At 38.7% G+C, this 21,048-nt stretch overlaps 1 protein-coding gene across 2 annotated transcripts in view; it reads right to left on the bottom strand.

Annotated features, from left to right (window-relative positions):
* COL6A6 (collagen type VI alpha 6 chain) overlaps positions 1–21,048 on the bottom strand; it is a 142,547-nt gene that overhangs the window by 17,851 nt on the left and 103,648 nt on the right. For both annotated transcript variants that reach the window (XM_038570820.1, XM_038570819.1), the window contains exons 29-34: positions 17,192–17,254; positions 16,077–16,112; positions 15,924–15,960; positions 14,050–14,061; positions 10,441–10,934; positions 834–930 (exon numbers count right to left, since the gene is read on the bottom strand). In XM_038570820.1, coding sequence (XP_038426748.1) covers positions 834–930; positions 10,441–10,934; positions 14,050–14,061; positions 15,924–15,960; positions 16,077–16,112; positions 17,192–17,254 — 739 coding nt within the window. The remainder of the gene's footprint in view (positions 1–833; positions 931–10,440; positions 10,935–14,049; positions 14,062–15,923; positions 15,961–16,076; positions 16,113–17,191; positions 17,255–21,048) is intronic.

Here is a 21,048-nt window from a genome sequence, read left to right as displayed (position 1 = left end):
CAGCCTTCTTGGATCTCCTGTGGATGTGCAGTCCAGGCAAATCATCTCACCTCTCCAAGCCTCATTTTCATCATCTATAAAGTGGAGCTAGTAATAGTTCAAATGTCTGAGGGTGATTAGAAGGATGGGATGAGAAAATGAGAAGAGTGCTTGGAACAGAATAAGCACAATAGCTTCAATATTAACTATCATTAGCACTACCACCAATGTCACATAAAGCAGAGCAGTCCATGGCACATAATGAATGCATGATAACTGTTAGAAATCATACCCACTGGTGACTGCAGTGGCTTCCAGTGTTTTCATAATTATTGGAACACTCAAATTACTAGCATACTCACCCACAGCTGCTTCTCTAGCTAGGCCTATACATTGTGTATAAAACACAAGAGACAAACAAGTGTGGCAAATCTTTTTGATTTCTCTCTGCAATGAGAAATGATGGAATTCTACTAATTTCCACTTGTACTATAGAGCGTTTCTTGGGAGTCATGAATGTTTGAGATTTAGAAGACACATAAATATACTTTACAGCATGAAAAACTTGGCAATGAGACAGGCTAAGTTTTTCTAATAATCATTACTGTTTCCTGGAAGTTGCACAAGTGTAGAGGCCTGGAATGCGATCCTCCTGCTACGATACCTGGGAGGAGCCCTGCTTGCTGGAGCTCCATCTGTGGACCATGCAGTATGAGGAAGTGAGCCCAGAGCCCCCAGGGAAATCTTCCCAAGGCCACTCTTACTCCTGCTGCCAAGGTCCAGCCACTCCTGCCAACGGTGACTCAGTGTGTTTAACAGCCCTGATCAAATTATGTTCTCTCTGTGGGTCTTACCATAGCAGAAAGTACACCGCTGTAGTCTCTCTAATGCTGGCGCGTAGTCAGTCCCGGATGGAACCATTATTACTTGGAATGTGCCAGTGTCATCAATCTGCAAGCAGCAGAAGCAAGAGAAAGAACAGCTTAGTGGGTGGGGCTGCAAGAACCTCTCGGGATTGTTCAGAGCACTGAGATCTTTTGAGTGCAACACTTCTCCTTCTAAAGAAGGTCATAGGGAAGCATAGCGCGTGGCAGGGTGGCTAAGCGCCCTGCTTGGGTTTAAGCCCTGGTGTTCCCTCTAGTTGTAGGTCAAGTTGCTTTGCCTTTTTTTCCTCACCTACAAAATAGGATAATCACACTACTACCTAACAGGGAGGGATTCAGTGGGTATTAAAGGGGTTCATAATTGAAACACACTTACTGGAACAGGATGGGTGCTATGAAAAGCACTTTCCTATTTACTATCTCAACAACCCAGTGAATTTGTTCTTTTGTGCATCATCCTGTTTTACAGATGAGGAAGATGAAGCTCAAAGGAAGGTAAGAGGACTAATCAAAAAACAGACATGGAAACCATGAAGGAAAAGGGCTGGAGGAACCCCCCCACACACACACACACGCACACCCCAAGTCCCAGAGAAGCAAGTGAAATCACAAAATGTACTTTACAACCAATTCTGAGTTCCCATTATGAACCAGGCATGGAAGCTGGCTTTGCAGACCCAGATCCACATCCAGGTGGTTCTCCTCTGAACAACTCTTAACCCCTTCCAGTTCAGTCCCATTGTTAATAACCTCTCTAGGAAGTTTGAGACCAGAGAGCAGGGAGAAAATAAGGAGGCCTTAAATAATGAAGAATAATTAGCTTGTCAGTTAACAGATTCACAGATCCATTCATAGCTGAGGGAAAATTATAGGCATACTCTTATCAAATACCTAAGAGATGGGACATTTGCTACTTTTTCTCAGGGAAGTATCCTTCCCATACTTTATTCATGAAGGTAGGACTTTAACAGCCATATTTAAGTCAGAGGTGGGAAGGGAGGACTACATCTTTCTGCAGAGCAGATTGCTCCAGGGTTGGACATCTGAGCCAATTGTATCCATTCTCTCAGGAATTTAGAACTGGGGTCCTGAGGGCAGTGAGTTCCTCTAATTCTAATGGCAAGCACTAATAGAGCTGTTGGCTGGCCATGTTCTGTTTGAGGAGCAATAGGAGGGAAATTTGAAAGAGGAAAGGTGGTGTGAGCTTTCCCTGAGGCTTATCTTTGTTTCTGCCCATCTTTTATTCTGTGTAGAAGAGATGGAGAAATCTGTGCTCACTGGAATTCCTCCCCAGAAGACCACTGTAATTGCCTTCATGAGCTGGATGGGTTAGATGGGGAGACTCAGAGGAAATATGTGAAAACTGAAACTTTTGGCATGATTTCTAGGCACACGTATGTAGAGAAAAGAATGGTTAGTACCTGGTTAAGGCTGAGAAGGAACACAGTAGGAAAGGTGAATATTGTTGTGGTATGAGAGAAGAGGGAAAAAAAAAAACCATGCTGTGATGTGAGGGCAATGGAGCCAGGACAGGGTTGGTGGTGACAAATAGGGACATTCTGCAGTGGAATACAATGCCCTTCTTGTAACTCACTACCTTCAGTAAAATCTGTATTGCTGATTCCTTGTGCAAATGGATTCTTTGAAGAAAGGCTGAATCGTGTGTCCAGGTGAGCATAGAGTGAAAACAAACTGCTTACCTGGACTCGGAGCCAGAGGACACCTGGGTTATATTTGCATCTTTATGAGAAATTCTCCTGGGGTATGTGCATGTGTATACTTAAGCTAGCTTAAATTGTCTTGGTGACCTGTATAAAACAGTCTTGACTCTTGAATACAACAGTACAAACAATTAGTCTGTATTAATAATGGCTTTCAGTAGTTATCTGGGCAACGTGTCAAGTGAATCATGCCTTCACTTCATCTGGATTGTGATGAGTGACCAGGAAGCCAAATCCAGAGAGCATGGATCAGACCATCTGGTAGGTACAAAGTGCTTTCTTATTACCAACTATCAGGATCTAGGGGTTGTGTATGTGTGGGGGGAAATCACAAAATGTTTGAGCTAGAAGAAATCTCAGGAACCACATAGTCCAATCCTAGCATTTACAGATAAGGAAAGTGAGCCCAGAAGGGGTGGAAGGTGGAAGGCTCCAGTTTAAATTTTGCATTCTCCAAATAAGACCTACCTCCTGTCCTCTGCATTAGTTGCTTTTATGATCACAGTTCTGTGTCAGGGAGTCCTGACTTAGTTTAGAGCAGTGTTCTGAATATGTCATCCAGGGATTGCCGCCATTTGTTAACTAGTTTGTATTCTGCGTGTCTATATTGTGACAACTTCCATATTTCTGGCGGTGGAGCTAGTTGATAATTTAGGTTTCACATTTCATCATGTATCAACACATTGGTTTCAATCTAAAGCATCATCTTTATTGATTCTGATGTGTTGCTTTACTATGAGAGTTTACAGAGGTGTCTGTGCTCTTCGTGTCCTCCCACCACCAAAGTAATTTCCTAATCAGTAGAATTTGACAGTTGTGGTTTTAGAGACCACCACACCACACATCATTGGAGCAACTATAGTTTGCATATTACAGAAAATTCCTTAAGCAAAGTGTGGATTGAGGATTTAAAATAAAAGGTTACTATGGTTCACTTTTCTTAGGTCTCATTTTTTATTGCTATGAAGTCCAGAGATGGATCAGGAGGCCTTCAGCAAATGGTTCTGGAGGATACCCTCTTCTTTCATTTCTAAATATCATGGGGCTCTATGAATTGGTGCATTCAAGAAATGATGCAATTAATACTACGTGTAATCATCTTTCTTTAGATAATTCTCTATTAACAAAGGAAATCTTTTGTTAAAATATTTAGAGACATACAGAGAGAGGCAGAGACATAGGCCAAGGGAAAAGCAGGCTGCCCATGGGGAGCCTGATGCAGGACTTGATCATGGGACCCTGGGATCATGCCCTAAGCTGAAGGCAGACACTCAACCACTGAACCACCCAGGGTCCCAACAACCATTCTTTTTAAAAATAAAAAGGTTGGGTGGTTAAAGTGCCAAAGTTTCCCATTAAGCCACCGTCTTTTTTTTTTTTTTTTTTAAGATTATTTGTTTATTAATGAGACACACAGAGAGTCAAGAGACACAGGCAGAAGGAGAAGCAGGCTCCCTGTGGGGAGCCCGATGCAGGACTCGATCCCAGGACCCCAGGATCACGACCTGAGCCAAAGGCAGATGCTCAACCACTGAGCCACCCATGCGCCCCCCATTAAGCCTTCTACCTCACCCATTTTAGCTCTTTCTCCAATCACAAGTATAATCTATAATGTCAATATTATACTTAATGTTTCTCTCATCTGTAGTGGCAAACAGCAGAATAAAAGGAAAAAAAGGCTAACTAAAAAAGAGACCTCTTATAGGTCTATTAGAAAGGGATGCCCATTCTAAGTTAAAATTCTTTATGGGCAGCAAGTAAAATTACACTAGAAGTAAGAGGCAATCACCAAACACACTTAAGGGGGGAAACTTGGTGGCAAAACAAAGCTGAGATTGAGGTTTCTCCAGTCAAAAATGGCCTTCTGTTTCAGAAGAGATGAATAGCTTCATCACTCAGCTTGATACCCTCATGAGAAATTTCCATGAGGGAGGTCATAGGCCATGTGCTAAGGGAAATCAGAGCCAGTTGTCAGAACATCTGCTTCCAAGTCCTGCTGCATGAGCCTGCATGGGTCCCAAATTTCATACTGGACTGCTGAACTCTCAGACAAATCAAGATTTAGAAAAGCCACAATAATTATGAAACAAATTAGGGTTTTAAAATATGGCCCCAAATAAAAATTCATTGTCACTAAATTTTTTGGTTCTCTTCTTGAAATAATCATCAACAGTTCAAGTGTAGGGAAGCACAACTGAACAGAATGGATAGAAGAAAGAAAAAGAGGGCAAAAGGAGAAGTGGTAACATAATTTCCCTTCTGTAATGCCAAGTATCAGTACCAGGTTCTTGCCAGCTTGTATATATGCGTCTATTTTGATGCCTTTCTAGACAACTCTGCTTAATTCCATCTAATGGCAGCTCCACGGGGGTGAGTCTTTTGGCTTTCCACTTTACTCTTGTGTCTCCACAGCCAAGGAGATCATCCAGTGTACACAAGGTGCTCGCTAAGCATTTGCTGGGTAAATGAACCTTGGCAACTGATTCTTTTTTCTGCATCTCTAATTCTATTCAAGAGGTGTTTAGAGCCAATGCTGCTCAGATTTTGGAGGGTCATTATCAAAAAACTGAATCTTCATTGGTGCTCTTTTGAGATAAACTCTTTCAAGAAAGAAGCAAAGTGTCTCTAGCTGATTTGACTAGGAATACTGAGTGAGGCTATTAACACTCAAAAGATTTTAAACCGGGCATCCCTGGTGGCCCAGTGGTTTAGCGCTGCCTTCAGCCCGGGGTGTGGTCCTGGGGACTTGGGATCGGGTCCCGCATCGGGCTCCCTGCATGGAGCCTGCTTCTCCCTCTGCCTGTGTCTCTGCCTCTCTGTCTGTCATGAATAAATAAATAAATTCTTAAAAAAAAAAAAGATTTTAAACCAACAAAATAGGTTTTTTCAAGTTATAGGGTATGCACATATCTTTGAGCGGGTGGTGAAATTGTGTTTACTAATAGCCCCAGTTGTCCCTTGGCTTTATTTAGTTATGAAACAAGAGACAATATCCTAATGGAAATAATTGATAGTAGTTGTGATATAAACTTAAATAAACAGAAGGAATTATGAGTCTGTTTATAACCATATCCACTCACAAAGTTTTTCAACTGCTGTGTTTCATAGCAGCTTCATTTGCATGACATGGCCCAGCCTTTTCTAACTGATGTATATTTTTCTTTCTAAGCCTGGTCTATCAGCTTATTTGCATGTTCAATGACACTAATAGCACTGTCAGCTCCTTTACAACCTAGATGTCATTTTTATTAAATAGATTTTAGTTCAGCATCAAGCAGGTAAATAATAGTAATAGCAATTACAGCAAAAGCTATCATTCTTGAGTATTTACTATGTACTAGGGCACCTAGGAATGGTGTCCATCATTTCATTTACACAACAACTCCAGGAAGCAAGTACTACTTTCCATACTTTGTAGATGAGGACTCTATTTCAACTCTGTTCTGCTTATTTGACACCTACAGATTGAAAGTAAAAAGAAAGAAACATTTATCATGCAAATCAATGTAAAAAGAAAGCTGAGGTAACATTACTTGTATCAGACAATTTGACTAAGAAAAATGGTAACGAGACAAAAGACATTATATAATAATAAGGCAAACAAATCAACAAGACGACATAACAATTATAAATATTTATCCAACCAACATGGGAGCACCTAAATAAAGTAGTTACTAACAATACAAAGGAAATGTTCACTTATAATACAATAATAGTAAGAGACTTTAATAATCCACTTACATCAATGGACAGATCATCCAAACAGAAATATCAACAAGGAAAGAGTGCCTTTGAATGACACATGGGACCAGGTAGATTTAACAGATATATTCAGAACATTCCATCCTAAAACAGCAGAATACACATTCTTCTGAACAAATTCTGAACAGATCATGTATTACGCCACAAATCAAGTCTCAACAAATTCAAAAATTTTGAAGTCAAACCTGGCATTTTTTTTTCTGATCACAATGCTATAAAACTAGAAGTTGATCACAAGAAAAAATCCAGGAAAAGCACAAATACATGGAAGTTAAATAACATGCTAACTAAACAATGAATGGGTCAACCAAGAAATCAAAGAGGAGATGAAAAATACATGGAGACAAATGAAAATGGAAACAACAATCCAAACTCTTTGGGATGCAGCAAAAGCAGTTCTAGGAGGAAAGTTTATAGGTAGGTACAGGCCTACCTCAAGAAGCAAGAAAAAAATCTCAAAGCCTAATGCTACATCAAAAAGAGTTAGAAAAGGAAAAACAAAACCCAAGCTAATAGAAGGAAGGAAATAATAAAGATTAGAGCAGAAATAAATGAAAGAGAAACTAAAAAAAAAAAAAAAACCCAACAAAAAAAAACCACAATAGAACAGGTCAGTGGCATAGGAGCTGGTTCTTTGAAAAGATCAACAAAATTGATAAACCAGATTCATCAAAAACAGAGAGGGCTAAACACAATCAGAAATGAAAGAGGAGAAATAACTGACACTACAGAAATACAAAGGATTGTAAGAGAATATTATGAAAAATTATACGCCAACAAATCGGACAGCCTAGAAGAAATGGATAAATTCCTAGAAACATATAACCTCCCCAAACTGAAGCAGGAAGAAATAGTTTGAACAGACTGATTACTAGTAATGAAATTAAATCAGTAATTTAAAAAACTCTCAACAAACAAAACTCTAGGATCAGATGGCTTTATGGGTGAATTCTACCAAACATTTAAGGAACTAATATCTATTCTTCTCAAACTATTCCAAAAAATAGAGGAAGAAAGACTTCCAAATTCATTCTGAGGCCAACATTACCCTGATACCAAAACCCAGATAGAGACATTATACAAAGAAATACAGGCCGATATCTCTGATGAACATAGATGCAAAAATCCTCAAGAAAATAATAGCAAACTGAATCTGACAATACATGAAAAAAAAATCATTCACCACAATCAAGTGGAATGCAAGAGTGGTTCAATATTTTCAAATCAACGTGATACATGAAATCAATATGAGAAAGGGTAAGAACCATATGATTATTTTAATAGATACAGAAAAAGCATTTGACAAAGTACATTGATTCATGATAAAGACCCTTAAAGTAGCTTTAGAGAGAATATATCAACATAATAAAGGCCATATTTTAAAAACCCACAGCTAATATCATACTCAATGCTGAAAAATTGAGAGTGTTCCCCCTAAGGTCAGGAACAACAGAAGGATGTCCACTCTCCCCACTTTTATTCAACATAGTACTAGAAGTCCTAGCCACAGCGATCAGACAAGAGAAAGTTATAAAAGTGTCTAAATTGGTAAAGAAGTAAAACTGTCACTATCTGCAGATGACATGATACTATATATAGAAAACCCTAAGGACTCCACCAAAAAATTACTAGAACTGATAAGTGAATTCAGTAAGGCCACAAATACAAAATCAATGTATTTTGAAATATGCTGCATTTCACTTTTTTAAAAAAATATTTTATTTATTTATTCATGAGAGACACAGAGAAAGGCAGAGACATAGGCAGAGGGAGAAGCAGGCTCCCTGCAGGGAGCCTGATGTGGAACTCAATCCCAGGAACCCAGGATCACGACCTGAGCCAAAGGCAGACCCTCAACCACGGAGCCATCCAGGTGTCCTGAAATACATTGCATTTCTATACACCAATGATGAAGCAAGAGAGAGAAAAATCAAGAAAGCAATCGCATTTTTAATTGCACCAAAAAGAATAAAATACCTAGGAATAAATTTAACCTAGGAGATGAAAGACTTCTACTCTGAAAACCATAAGGCATTAATGAAAGAAATTGAATATGGCATAAATAGAAAGATATTCTATGCTCGTGGACTGGAAGAATATCGTTAAAATGTACATACCATCCAAAGCAATCTACAGATTCATTGCAATCCCCATCAAAATACCAAATGTATTTTTTACAGAACTAGAACAAATAATTTTAAGATTTGTATGGAACCACAAAAGATCCCAAAGAGTCAAAACAATCTTGAAAAAGAAAAAGTATCACAATTCCAGATTTCAAGTTATACTGAAAATCCATGATAATCAAAACAGTATGGAACTGGCACATAAATAGACACACAGATTACTAGAACAGGATAGAAAGCCCAGAAACAAACCCATGATTATATGGTCAATTAATCTTTGGTAGAAAGATGGTCTCTTCAACAAATGGTGTTGGGAAAACCGGATAGCTACAAGCAAAAGAATGAAACTGGACCACTTTCTTACACTATACACAAAATATGAACTGAAAAAGGATCAAGGACCTAAATGTGAGGCCTGAAACCATAAAAATCTTAGAAGAAAGCACAGGCAGTAATTTCTGACATCACCATAGCACTTTTTCTAGTTATGTCTCCTGAGGCAAGGGAAACAAAGGCAAAAACAAACTATTTGGACTTTATCAAAATAAGAAACAAATGAATAAAGTTAAAAAGAAACAAGCAAAAAAAAAAAAAAAAAAAAAAAAAAAGACTCCTAACTATAGAGAACAAACTGGTGGTTACCAGATGGGAGGTGGTGGTAGGGGGGATGGCTGAAATAGGTGAAGGGGAATTAAGAATATCACAAGGTGCCTGGGTGGCTCAGTAGGTTGTGTCCAACTTGATTTCTGCCCAGGTCATGGTCTTAGGATCATAAGATCGAGCCCAGCCTTGGGGCTCCATACTCTGCATGGAGTCTGCTCCAGGTTCCCTCACTCCCTATTTTTCTGCTCCTCCCTGCACTCTAACTCTCTTTATCTCAAGATAAATAAAATCTTAAAAAAAATAAACATACCATGATGAGCACTGAGTAATGTATAGGATCGTTGAATCACTCTAATGTACACCTGAAACTCATATAACACTGTATGTCAACTATATTGGAATTAAAATTTAGTAAAAAAAAAAAAAGTTCCCATCATGAAAATTTTTTATATTTATGTATGGTGATAATGTTAACTAGGTGTCCTGTGGTGATATTTTCACAATATTTATAAATACTGAATCATTATGCTGCAACCTAAAGCTAATACAGTGTTATAGGTCAGTTTACCTCAAAAAATGTCCTCAAAAAACCTCAAACTACCTCAAAGAACCTCAGAAAACATGAGCGACTCCTAACTCTGGGAAACAAACCAAGGGTAGTGGAATGGGAAGTGGGCAGGGGGATGGAGTAACTGGATGACAGGCACTGAGGAGGGCCCTTGATGGGATAAGTACTAGGTGTTATACTATATGTTAGCAAATTGAACTTCAAGAAAATTTAAAAAATAATAATAAAAAAAATTATCATGGAAAAAAAAATCCTATTGATCCCAAGTGGTTTATTTCGGAATGTCACGCAGTAAGATTTTAATCCCTAAACTAAGAAGCTATCATAACTAGGATGGCCTTTCCTATTATATAATTTGGATAGTCATATGATTGCTGAAGTTATAAAATCAGTCCATTGCTCTTCATTGTAGAGCCACTGTTGCTTCTAGCCACACAAGGGACATCCGTGAATTATGGCCTCCCTGATGTAGCAGCTGTACACCCAGCAGCAACTAGAGAACACTAGAATAGCAAACCTGGGTTCAAGTTCTGACATTGCCACTTCTTGGCCATGTGACCCCAGGATACAGGTTTAACCTCTCCAGGCTGTTTCCTCATTAATAAAACGGGACTGATCATTATCCCTGTTCCTTCCACCCTACCTGTGAGCATCAAACAGCATGATGCATGCAACGGGCTTAGCGTCTTTCTGGTCTATAGAAATAAGTGGTACAGGGGGATACTTTCTTACAGAGGCTTCTGAATACAGCCCCCCCAGCCCCCCCAAAAGGTAGGTGAAAGGCTGAGCCGTCTTACTGCAAATGCACGCTTGATGGAGGGCACGTTGCTGAACGCGATGACCACCGGAACGATGTCAAGGGCACTGAATTCCATGGCTGCCGTGGCAATGGTCTGGGCATCTGCAGACTGACCGCTGCTGAAGAAGGTGGCGATTCTTCTTGTGTGAGAGCCTGGAAGCGTTCGCTTGAAGACATTCCTGGAGATAAACCTCATCACCCCGCCGATCTCCCTGCTGTCCGAGGACCTCTCGTAAGGGATAGCTTCAATCTCCCGGAGGAGCTGCTGCTTCTTGTAGGCGTCTGAGAAGCGGACGAGGTGCCGGGCGTGAGAGGTGTAGGTGAGGATGGCGATGCGGGCGCCCACCGGGCAGCTGTTCTCCCGGACCCGGACGCCTCTCACCAGGGAAGACATCAGCTCCTTCATGCGCTCGAATTCCTGCTTGGTGACATCCCGAGACTGGTCCAAGGCAAACACCAATTCGGTGGGATGCACGGGGCATTCTGGTTTTCCTGAAAGGCAAGAACGTGCTCCTGAGGTAGCATGCTTAACTTAGAAAAGAAAAAAAAAAAAAGATACATAGAGGGCAAAGTAATTTTAATTAAATATGCAAATATTTAAACATCAAATAAGCATTAAATGCTAAAATAAGCAGTTGAAATGTTAAATGTTTAAATCTTGAACAGAAATGCTATTTTAAAAAATTGATTTTGCTCTTTTAAGTAAAGCACAAGAGAAAGCCTACCATTCAATTGGAGTTTTTGTGCAATTTGTAAGTGAATGACCAAATTCAAATAATCCACAGCTCATGGATGTGCCCTTTTACCGACAGAAATTGGATCATTGGTATGCTTATTGCTGGAACTTTACACAGCTAAACTAAAACATAAATCTTTCTTTTTACTTACTAAGGAAATGTAACGGGTTGAAAAAGGAACAGGTCCCAAAGCTCTGTTAATGATCTCAGAGACATTAGAAGAGAATGGATGTGCATTATACAGAACAGACCATCAGATGTGGAGTATAGGCACTGCAGAGACAGGTTAGAGACCTGGCCCAGCTATGCGCTAGCCCTGTGACCTTGTCCCAGCAACTTATCTCTGGGCCTCATTTTGCTCATCTGTAAAAATGCCAGTCCTAAGATCAGCCACTACATAGCCCGGTGTTGAGGATTAAATGAATCAACACAGGCACTCAGGACCATAGTGCCCGGCACATAACGGGTGCTGAGTTAATGTTAGTCATTCCTATTACAATTATGATTACAGACTTTCATCGTGAGAACTGTATCACTTAAAAGAATGAGGAAAGCTTTCACGAACGTATTTTTATTTAACAGTTGAAAAGGCAAGTTTAACCAAGAAATATACCTATTACATAGAGAAACTGAATGGTTAAACTTGAACGTTAAATGTTAATTTCAGATTTATTTATTGATCCCAATTCATTCATTCTAATCCCGGTACCCTGAATTTATCACAGTTGGCACTTTATATTTGTCTGATTATCTGGTTAATGTTTTCCTTTCCATGAAGTATAGAGACAAGGACTGTGTCTCTCCTGATCTGATGATTAGTTCTCGTCATTTATCAGCATTCTAATAAATGTTGGCTGAATGAAGAAGAACCAAACAACGGACAACTCTTTTGCAGCAGGAAGAGGAAGAACAAAACTTTTTATAATGGGGGAGATGCTGTATGGCATTGAGAAGTAAGTTGGTAAAAGGAAATCTCAATGATGCGCTTCTCTTGGAGGGGTGCCTCCTCTCATTCAGATGCCAGCAAGTTGGATTCAGAGATAACAAAAGCAGATTGAGGCCTTCCAGCTCTTTATAAGAACTCAAACTCAGACTTGTTGGGGCTGGCCTGGGCTGGCCAAGGGGTGAGTCCTCTGCTGTGACCAGATGAGCTTCACCCCCACTTTGGTGTTAGATGTTTACTTCCTTTTGGTCCTGGACTCTGTGACCTTATAAGCAAAAGGACCAGTAAGAAGAAACTTTAACCCCAAACCAAACTGTGCATCTCAGTGGAGGCAGGACATAATTTATTAGCCTCTGAGTGTAACTTAGAAGGCTGAACAGATATTAAAAAAAATTGAGGTTATGTCAACTTTACGATAAGAAGTGAGGGGAAGTGTGACTGAACATGAAAGTGGTTCTGCAAGCTTTTTGTTTGGGCTGTGATTTGCATATGGGAACAACACAACAATAATACAGCTTCAGGTGCAATTTAGAGATAAAGGGGAAAAAAGATTCACAGCACCGGCTGAAATTCAAGTTTTCAGGAAAAAATACCTCCAAGGTAATTCAACTCACAAAATACACGTTCTGAAATCCAGCAAGGTGCCAAAAACCAGAAAAGATTCTAAAGACTGCTGGGCTGGATTGTGGTGGTACCTAGGAGGCTCTCCTCAAGGCCCAGATGACCACACAGAGGCCTAATAAGGCTGTACACTGATGGCTGATGCTCGGCACAGGGCAGGTGATGACAGGGACAGAGAAAGACAAACCAAAGTGACATGTACCTAAGGCACAGCAATGGCAGCCCTCTGGTCCACCACCACATCTATGTGGAATACCACAATACCCTCCTAACTAGTCCTCCAGATTTTAAACTTAACCTTCCCCTACAATTTACTTTCCATAGCAGCCTAAATAAACATTAAAAAATCATTCATCAGCTCATGATCCTCTTTCAATACTTTTTATAGATTCTTTAATACCCTCGCATTCCAATTTGAATATAATCCCACCTCTCTATTTGAATCTACCAAGTCCAACTTGACCTGGCTTCTGCTTACTTCATTTTTTCACATGCCAGTCTCCCCCTCCCTTCCTATGTCTCAGGCACATTGGACTTCCATCAATTCCTAGAAAATACCTAGGTCTGTCTCGTATCATGGCCTTTGCACTTGCTGTTCTTTCTCCTGGCTCCTGTAAAGCTGGCTTCTTTTTCCAAACTCCAACATCACTGCCTCAAAGAGGAACCCTTCATCCTAAAGCATCTCTCCCCTCCTCTAACATTCTGTGACAGAGCATCCTGTTCTTTATCTCTTTCACAGCAACTATAGGATTCCATATTTATTTCACGTGTTTATCATCTGGATCCTTGGCTAGAATGGAAGACAAGAATTATGTCCATCTTATTCAGCCCTGTGTCCCCAGTGCCTAGCACGTAATGGGTTTTCAATAAATATTTATTGAGTGAGTGAAGATGCAACCAGAGGGCATGGATTGATGGGTCTATACAAAAGGCATAGGGTGCAAAGGCATAAGAGGGTAATTGTCTGTTACATCTTAATTCTTAACCACTAGACTACAGATACAATAGAGAAAATGAAGGGAAGAAGACATATTCCAAAAAAATTCTAATGGCAAAATAAATGTAATGTCAGTCATTAAAATATTAATAAAAAAAATCAAACCACTTAGTTGAGAAAGAGCTGTGAGACTCCACTAAAGCTGAGTGATTTATTGGAAGCAGGTCTGTGCTACCAGTATGAGGCAGCAAAGACAGCTCAGATAAAATTTATATCTTTTGGCAGACAACACATTGTTTTAACTCGTCTTTCCAGATGTATGACATTTGGGAGCTTGATTATAATTTGCTGTAAATAAAGATTACTCACCATGTCCGCCAGCTGGGGAAGAAGAACAAAGGAGATTGGGTTATTATTTGGTAGAACAGAGTTCTGTAGTGTGTAAGGAAATCATGGCCGTAGAAGCTCTGACCTGTGTGCTTTTTGTAGATGATTCAAACATCAAAGCAACGGAAAGGGTTTGGAGAAAATGCAGACAGATCCCAGCATCTTGGCAAAAATAAGATGGGATGGGAGAAGTGGGACAATATATAGCCGTAAATCAGCAGCCTGCAGCCAGCTGTCAGAGGGAAAGAACCTATGCCCTGGGAAGGAATGTTACACTGCAGAGAGGTGCACTGAATTTGGAAAGGTTAAAAGGTCCTAAACTCTCTTTATTCTGATTTTTCTCCATGTAGAGATCTATAGATATTGATTTTATATATATGCACACATATAAGTCTGTACAGATTTATATTTATGTGCATGTATAAACATGAGAGGTGGATTTACTCTGAAACAGATGAAGCATAAGTAAGCTTTAGTTCTGCACTGTCCAATATGGAACCACTAGCCACCTGTGGCCATTTAAATTTTAATTAAAATTAAATGAAATAAATTCAGCTTCTCAGTAGTACTAACCACATTTTGAGTAATAAAGTCACAGGTGGCTAGTGGCTACTACATATATGAGCAGTGTAGTAGAATACCTCCATCACTGCAGAAAGTTCTACTGCTTTCGACTTTTAACCTTTTCACTTGCTCTGTGCAAAACCCTGAGAAGGGACCTAGCCATGTGTTCACATGATCATGTGCTTTTACAAAAGTTGTTGGTTGTGATTTCCTTTATTGTTCTAAATAACACTTTCTTTTGAAATAATTTTGTATCTACTTTTGGATTTGTAGTTTTGTACTAAGTCTCTCAAATCGAAAAGATTGGGCCTCAACACACTTGGATCTACCTTTGAGTCATTATAGTTCACATGGCTCTAATCTCAAAAAGCAAACTTTGTTAATTCAGCCCAAAGAAACTAGTTTTAATGACAATGTATATATTTTGATTCTCATCGTGGTGGTCCAATATGGTACAAAAAAGATAAAGTTGAGATGACTCAAAACTTTAAAAAGTCTGTGTGTCTTTGAGACAAAGTCTCTCTACAGAAAAGAGTTCTAGATTGTCTATTTTTTCCCAAAAAATACCTTGAAGGAATTTTTCATTCATGGTGTTTATTTGGGAATTCATTACACACTTGTAGATGGACACTAAACAGTCAATTATTTCCTCATCTTGTACATGGAATTCCATTAATGGTGCTAACATGCATTTTGATAGAAGAGTCTGCTATAGGGGTCTTAAAGCAAATTCAGAAGAGTATTTGCCAAATCAAAATGCCTTTTTGCTTTAAAAATTTGGAGAGATAAACAATATACAGGCAAAATGAGTAAGTTTACAAGCAAATCAATCATTCCAATGAAAAGTATAATCAAGCATATGTTTCCAGAAAACAAGTAATAAACAATAAACCAAAGTAAGTGCTCCCACCTATTAGGACACTCTATTGTCACAGCTAGCTTTCACACCAGGTGAATTCAATCCTGTGTTATTGTCAGGTGTTAATCTTCTTTAAAAGTTCAATGGGTCTCTCCATTGATTGATTTCACTATCAGAAGAGTTCTGACTTCATACCTAAATTTTCCCTAGGTTAAAAGAACTAGATTGCTTGGAACGGGTTCCAATAGGCCTGAGGGCAGCCAGAGAAGAAGTTAAGAGTCACCAGTCTACATTGACTCAAAATACATGCAGTGACATCTCTAATGTTAAGAGATTGGCGAGTAAATTGTCTCAATTCTGAATGCAGAATTCACTGCTGCTCTTCTATGAATGCTTTGACAACTTGGGTGATCAATTTAAGCAGGGTACTTACGGCTGTGATCCCGTACATACTGAATGAGCTCACACATCTGCAGTTCAAAAAATAAAACAAAGAATTAACTGACCGACTGCCAGGTCTTCAAGTCTAAAAATAACTAAATTTAATGGAGTACAGAGCATTCTGTTGGAGTCAGGAGATACATACAGAAAATGAAGCCAATCCTCTGGCCCCTTTCACACCCTAGGAAACAAAAGAAATGTGGTCTTATTGCTCTGCACACACACATATCAATAGCCAGGATGTGCATTAGCCTGAGAAAGTGAAGCTTTCTAAAGATTTTATTCTTAAGTTAGAGGGGAAAAAAGAATACATGTTGGGAGGATCCTCATTACTGAGTTAAGAGTAATATTCTATGGGAAATAAATTGTAAGCAGCAAGCTTGATGAACACAAACCTCCAATGGCCACCTTCCTTCAGTGCCATCTGTGGACAAGGGTCATCCAGAATCTAAGGATGGAGCTGAACACTTAACACTGGCATGGAGAGCTTTGGGGCAGGCTTGTGGCTTGGATATAGATGAGGCTGAACCATCTATGATAGCTGCCCATCCCTAAGGGAGGTTCAGAATTCCTTGACCCTGTGCTTTGCTTTGGCCACTGAAAAGCAGCTGAACTAAACCTTCATCTGTTTCCATCACCAGTTGGATGACAAAACAACTAGACTCAAACCAAACATCTGGAAAGATAATCCCAACAGTCTTCCAAAAGTTAATGAGAAAAAATCTATATATCTATATGTATCTATCTTGTGGATTGGAAATAGAACAAAGTGGAATTGTTCTCATTTCACATGTTCAATTATATCTTTGGAACAGAAAGTCTGGCTATTTTCAAAGAGAGAAACCCAGGGAAAAGTGCACTGAAGCCCCACCCAAATTCCTGGAGAAAATAAGTTCCATGTGAATACAACTTTGATCATTTATTTCTTTATTAATTCTTTCTCATTCCCTTCATTCACTAACCACTTATTGAATATAGAAAGAGGACAAGGACCGGGCAAATAAAATTCACTGATAATTGGGAAATCACATTTTAGTTCAATATTTTTCATTTCCTCCCTCAAATTCTCCTCACCTCATGAGAAATGGCAACTAATATTTAATCACCATTTCCCCCTATCTCTAAGCACATAAATGTGGAAAAATATTGGAAATAGTCACCAAGTGCAAAGACAGAAAGCATGCACATTTGGACAATGAAGACTCCATGCACTTTTTATTTAGATAAGGATCTGGTGTGATTTAGGACTTTTCAACTTACCTTGCGTCCAGGAGGTCCTGGCTCCCCAGGGGATCCCATCTCTCCCGGAAGCCCAGTGGATATCTCAAAGCAGAATTTATTTATTTTAAAATTATATTTACATATTTATGTATAGTGTTTGTAGATGTGTTTTATTTTTTAAGAGATTTATTTATTTATTTAACAGGGAGAGGAAGAGAGAACAAGCACAAGCAGAGGGAACAGGAGAGGGAGAAGCAGACTCCTCACTGAGCAGGGAGCCCAATGCAGAGCTGAATCCCAGGACCCTGGGATCATGATCTGTGCCAAAGGCAGATGCTTAACTGACTGAGCCACAAAGGCACCTCTAGTGTTTGTGGGTGTGTTTTAAGTTTTTCTTTTATTTTTTAAAAAAAATTATTCATGAGAGACACACAGAGAGAGGCAGAGACATAGGCAGAGGGAGAAGCAAGCTCCCTGTGGGGAGCCTGATGCAGGACTTGATCTCAAGACCCTGGGATCATGACCTGAACCAAAGGCAGACACTCATCCACTGAGCCACCCAGGCGTCCTTGTGGGTGGTTTCAAATGTCAAAGAAATACACTTTTATTTTATAACATTGAGAGACTTCCAAAAAGCACACAAAAAGAAAAAAATCTACAGCAATTCTGTTGCTTCCAAATAATCCTTGGTGCATTTTCTTCTAGTCTTTTACTTTTACATTCTTTTGGTATTTTTATATATTTATATGTGCATGTATTCTTTTAAAATGTAATTTTATATTTTTTCCTGTTAATCTTTTAAACTAAATAGATCTAGAAATTTTCATGTTATTAAATTGGGGAGGGGGCAAAATCATTTTTTATGCATTATGCCTGCATAATATTCCATTACATAGATGTACCATAATTTCTTTCATCAGTCCCTTATTGTTGGCATTTAGATTTGCTGTTGTTGTAATAAACAACCCCACTATAAAATTTTATGTGCAATTCTGATTATTTCCTTAGGGAAGACTGCTAAAACTGGAATTGCTGGATCAAAGGAGAAATTTTTATCTAAATGAGATGGTAGATGACAACAAACAAATGAACAAAAAACCCAGAAAAACAAAAATTTAAATATAAGATCCCTGAAACAAGAACACCTAGAAAGTTGGCTGGAGATATTTGTAGTGAAATAAGGAATAACAGCAGTAATAAAAACAACTGTTGTTGACTACTTACTATATGCCAGGAATTTTTCCATGTGTATTTAACAATATAATTTATCATAAAGAAGGCTAGGATTTAATTTAAAGATTAGGAAATATTCCTTAGTTCATTCAAAATGCCATGGGATTTATAACTTTTACAGGAATGAAAAAATGTAGTTGTCCAAAATCAATTTAATTTGTACAAACATTGCCTTTGAGACAGGGAATAACTGTTGATATCCTTTGGGTGTTCAGCAGTGTGCTGGGTTCAGTGAAAAAAAAAGTTATTGATCATATTTTCTTTAGAAGATATGAATTAACCTCTTAGGGGAAAAAATGGCAGACTGAACATATGAAGCAAAATTCTGCTCCTTCTCAATGTCTCATTAAAATCATAGTAAGTAAATTTCTGTAAAAGGCCAAAAAAATGGGGAGAATGAAAGACAATAGCCACAAACCTTCAGAGGCTAGAAATCAGATGTATACTTGTTAAATGACTTAGTAAATCTGAAAAAAGCTGTATCCTAAGCCAGTAGGGGGAAAGTCAAGAATCCATTCCCAGAAGGCTCAAGAATTGGCAGCACCAGATACCTCCAAAAGTGGAGGTGGAGGGGAGGGGCTAAATAAGGAGGACTGGTTGAAAATCATTTTAGGAATCCTCCAGTCTCCTCTCCATTCTTTGCAGTTGGGTGAATATCCCTTTTTCTACTCCCAACAACAGGTAGAGGTAAAACTGAGGGATCTGTACCAGGGAACTCCAGGCAGATCTGAGGGCCAATGGTACCCTCCTGAAAACAGGGTGATTCAATGAAGGTATGTGAAATAGACATGATACCCCTCAGGTTTTCTTTTCCATATGGTTTCATGAAAACTACAGCCAGACCTTCATACTCAGGCAGGAACCTGAAACAATCTTCCCAGGGGAATCTGACCAAAAACAGAAGACCTAAAGATACCAGTATTAGAAGTCTGCTAAGTAAAGAACTAATTCAGCCAGATTGCTCTTCGGTAAAACTTGTAGTTGACCAGTTCTATCAATGTCAGTTAGCCTTTTTTGTCTTTAATTCTTAAATAGGAAGTGATGGCTTATTCTCCAGACATGCTGGAAATAGAAATCAATACAGGAGAAAAAAAGCCATATAAAAAAGACTATGTTGGGCAAAGAAGACTGTAGAAATATTTATTTAGATCCTCAGAAAAGTAAGAGAAGATGTTTCAGCCATGAAACAAGACAGGATAGTATAAAGAAATATTTGGAGAACAGGAACAAGCTCTTTAAAATTAAATCATGAGAGGAGCATTGTGAAATTAAAAAATTTCCCATAAAGTAGATCTAAAAGACAATATTAGAAATAGAGAAGAACCAATAGAAACTTCAGTTCTTTCAGAAAGAAAACCTGGAAGTTTTCTGTGCCTTAACTTCAAATTCAGAAATATTTACATAGAGGAAAAGAAGCTTGGCAGGTGAAATAATAAGTTACAGTGATAAATTGTGGGAGAACAAGAAATTAAAGTAACCAAAGGCTAAAAGAAAAAGTTCACATACTTCCCATTGGTTCATTGTTTATAAAAATGATTAATGTGGCATTGGGGGACAAGAACCCAACAAACAGCTGAACTTGTTAGCAGGCTTCCAATGTTCAAGAGTAAACTACTTCATTAACAAGCCAAGGGAAAGGATCCAGAGATATTTCAATGCAGATGACATGTGGATTAATTTGCAAGTCTTTTCCAATTATCTTTCTAATTATATCAGTCATTTTTTTTGAAATCATAATGTTAAAGGAAGTCATCCAAAAACATGCATGAGGAAAAGAATTATAGCTGAAATTACAGTTCTCTTAGGAAAAGCAGGATGGAGGGAAAGAGCAGTCTATTTTATATCCCTAAAACCCATATAAATAATACCTACACAGACAAGAGGTGTCTAAGACGATGTCATAGTTAGACCCTGAACTCACCTCCTCCCAAGGATACACAGAATCTACACCTACCTAGAGAGCAATTCCTCCTGAAAAGAGCTGAGGGCTGACTGAACAGCTTCACAACAAAGGATAAAGGGACCACAAAGAGAATGGCAGGAGAGATGGAGACACAGTAACCATGGAAACCCTACCCCTAATGCTATAAACTGCAGTGCTATGGACATTCTCCAGGATAGATTACATTAGGCTGCAAAACAAGTATCAGTAAATTTAAGAAGACTGAAATTATATCAAGCATCCTTCCCAACCACAGTGGGATGCAACTAGAAATCAAGCACAAGAAAACTGGAAAACCCCACAAATACATGAAAGCTAAACAACAAGCTATTAAACCATCAATGGGCCAATGAAGAAATCAAAGAGGAAAGCAAAAATACCTTCAGACAAATGAAAATGGAAACACAGTGGTTAAAAATCTGTGGGATGTTGTAAAATTAGTGCTAAGTGGGAATTTTATAGGAATACAGGCCTACCTCAATAAAAGAGAAAAATCTCAAATAAATAATCTTACACCTAAAGGAATGGGAAAAAAAAAAAAGAACAAATCAAGCCCAAAGTTAAAGGAAATAATAAAGAGCAGAACAAAAATAAATGAAATGGAGCTAAAAAACTATAAGAAACATTAATGAAACTAAGAGCTGGTTCTTTCAAAAGCTAAACAATATTGATAAACCGTTAGCCAGACCCATCAAGGGAAAAAAAAGAGAGAGAGAAGATT

The sequence above is a fragment of the Canis lupus genome, chromosome 23 (assembly GCF_011100685.1).
Source record: "Canis lupus familiaris isolate Mischka breed German Shepherd chromosome 23, alternate assembly UU_Cfam_GSD_1.0, whole genome shotgun sequence".
Classification (NCBI taxonomy): Eukaryota; Metazoa; Chordata; class Mammalia; order Carnivora; family Canidae; genus Canis; species Canis lupus.
Note: the sequence above shows the minus strand (reverse complement) of the source record. Positions and strands in the feature narration are given on the sequence as shown.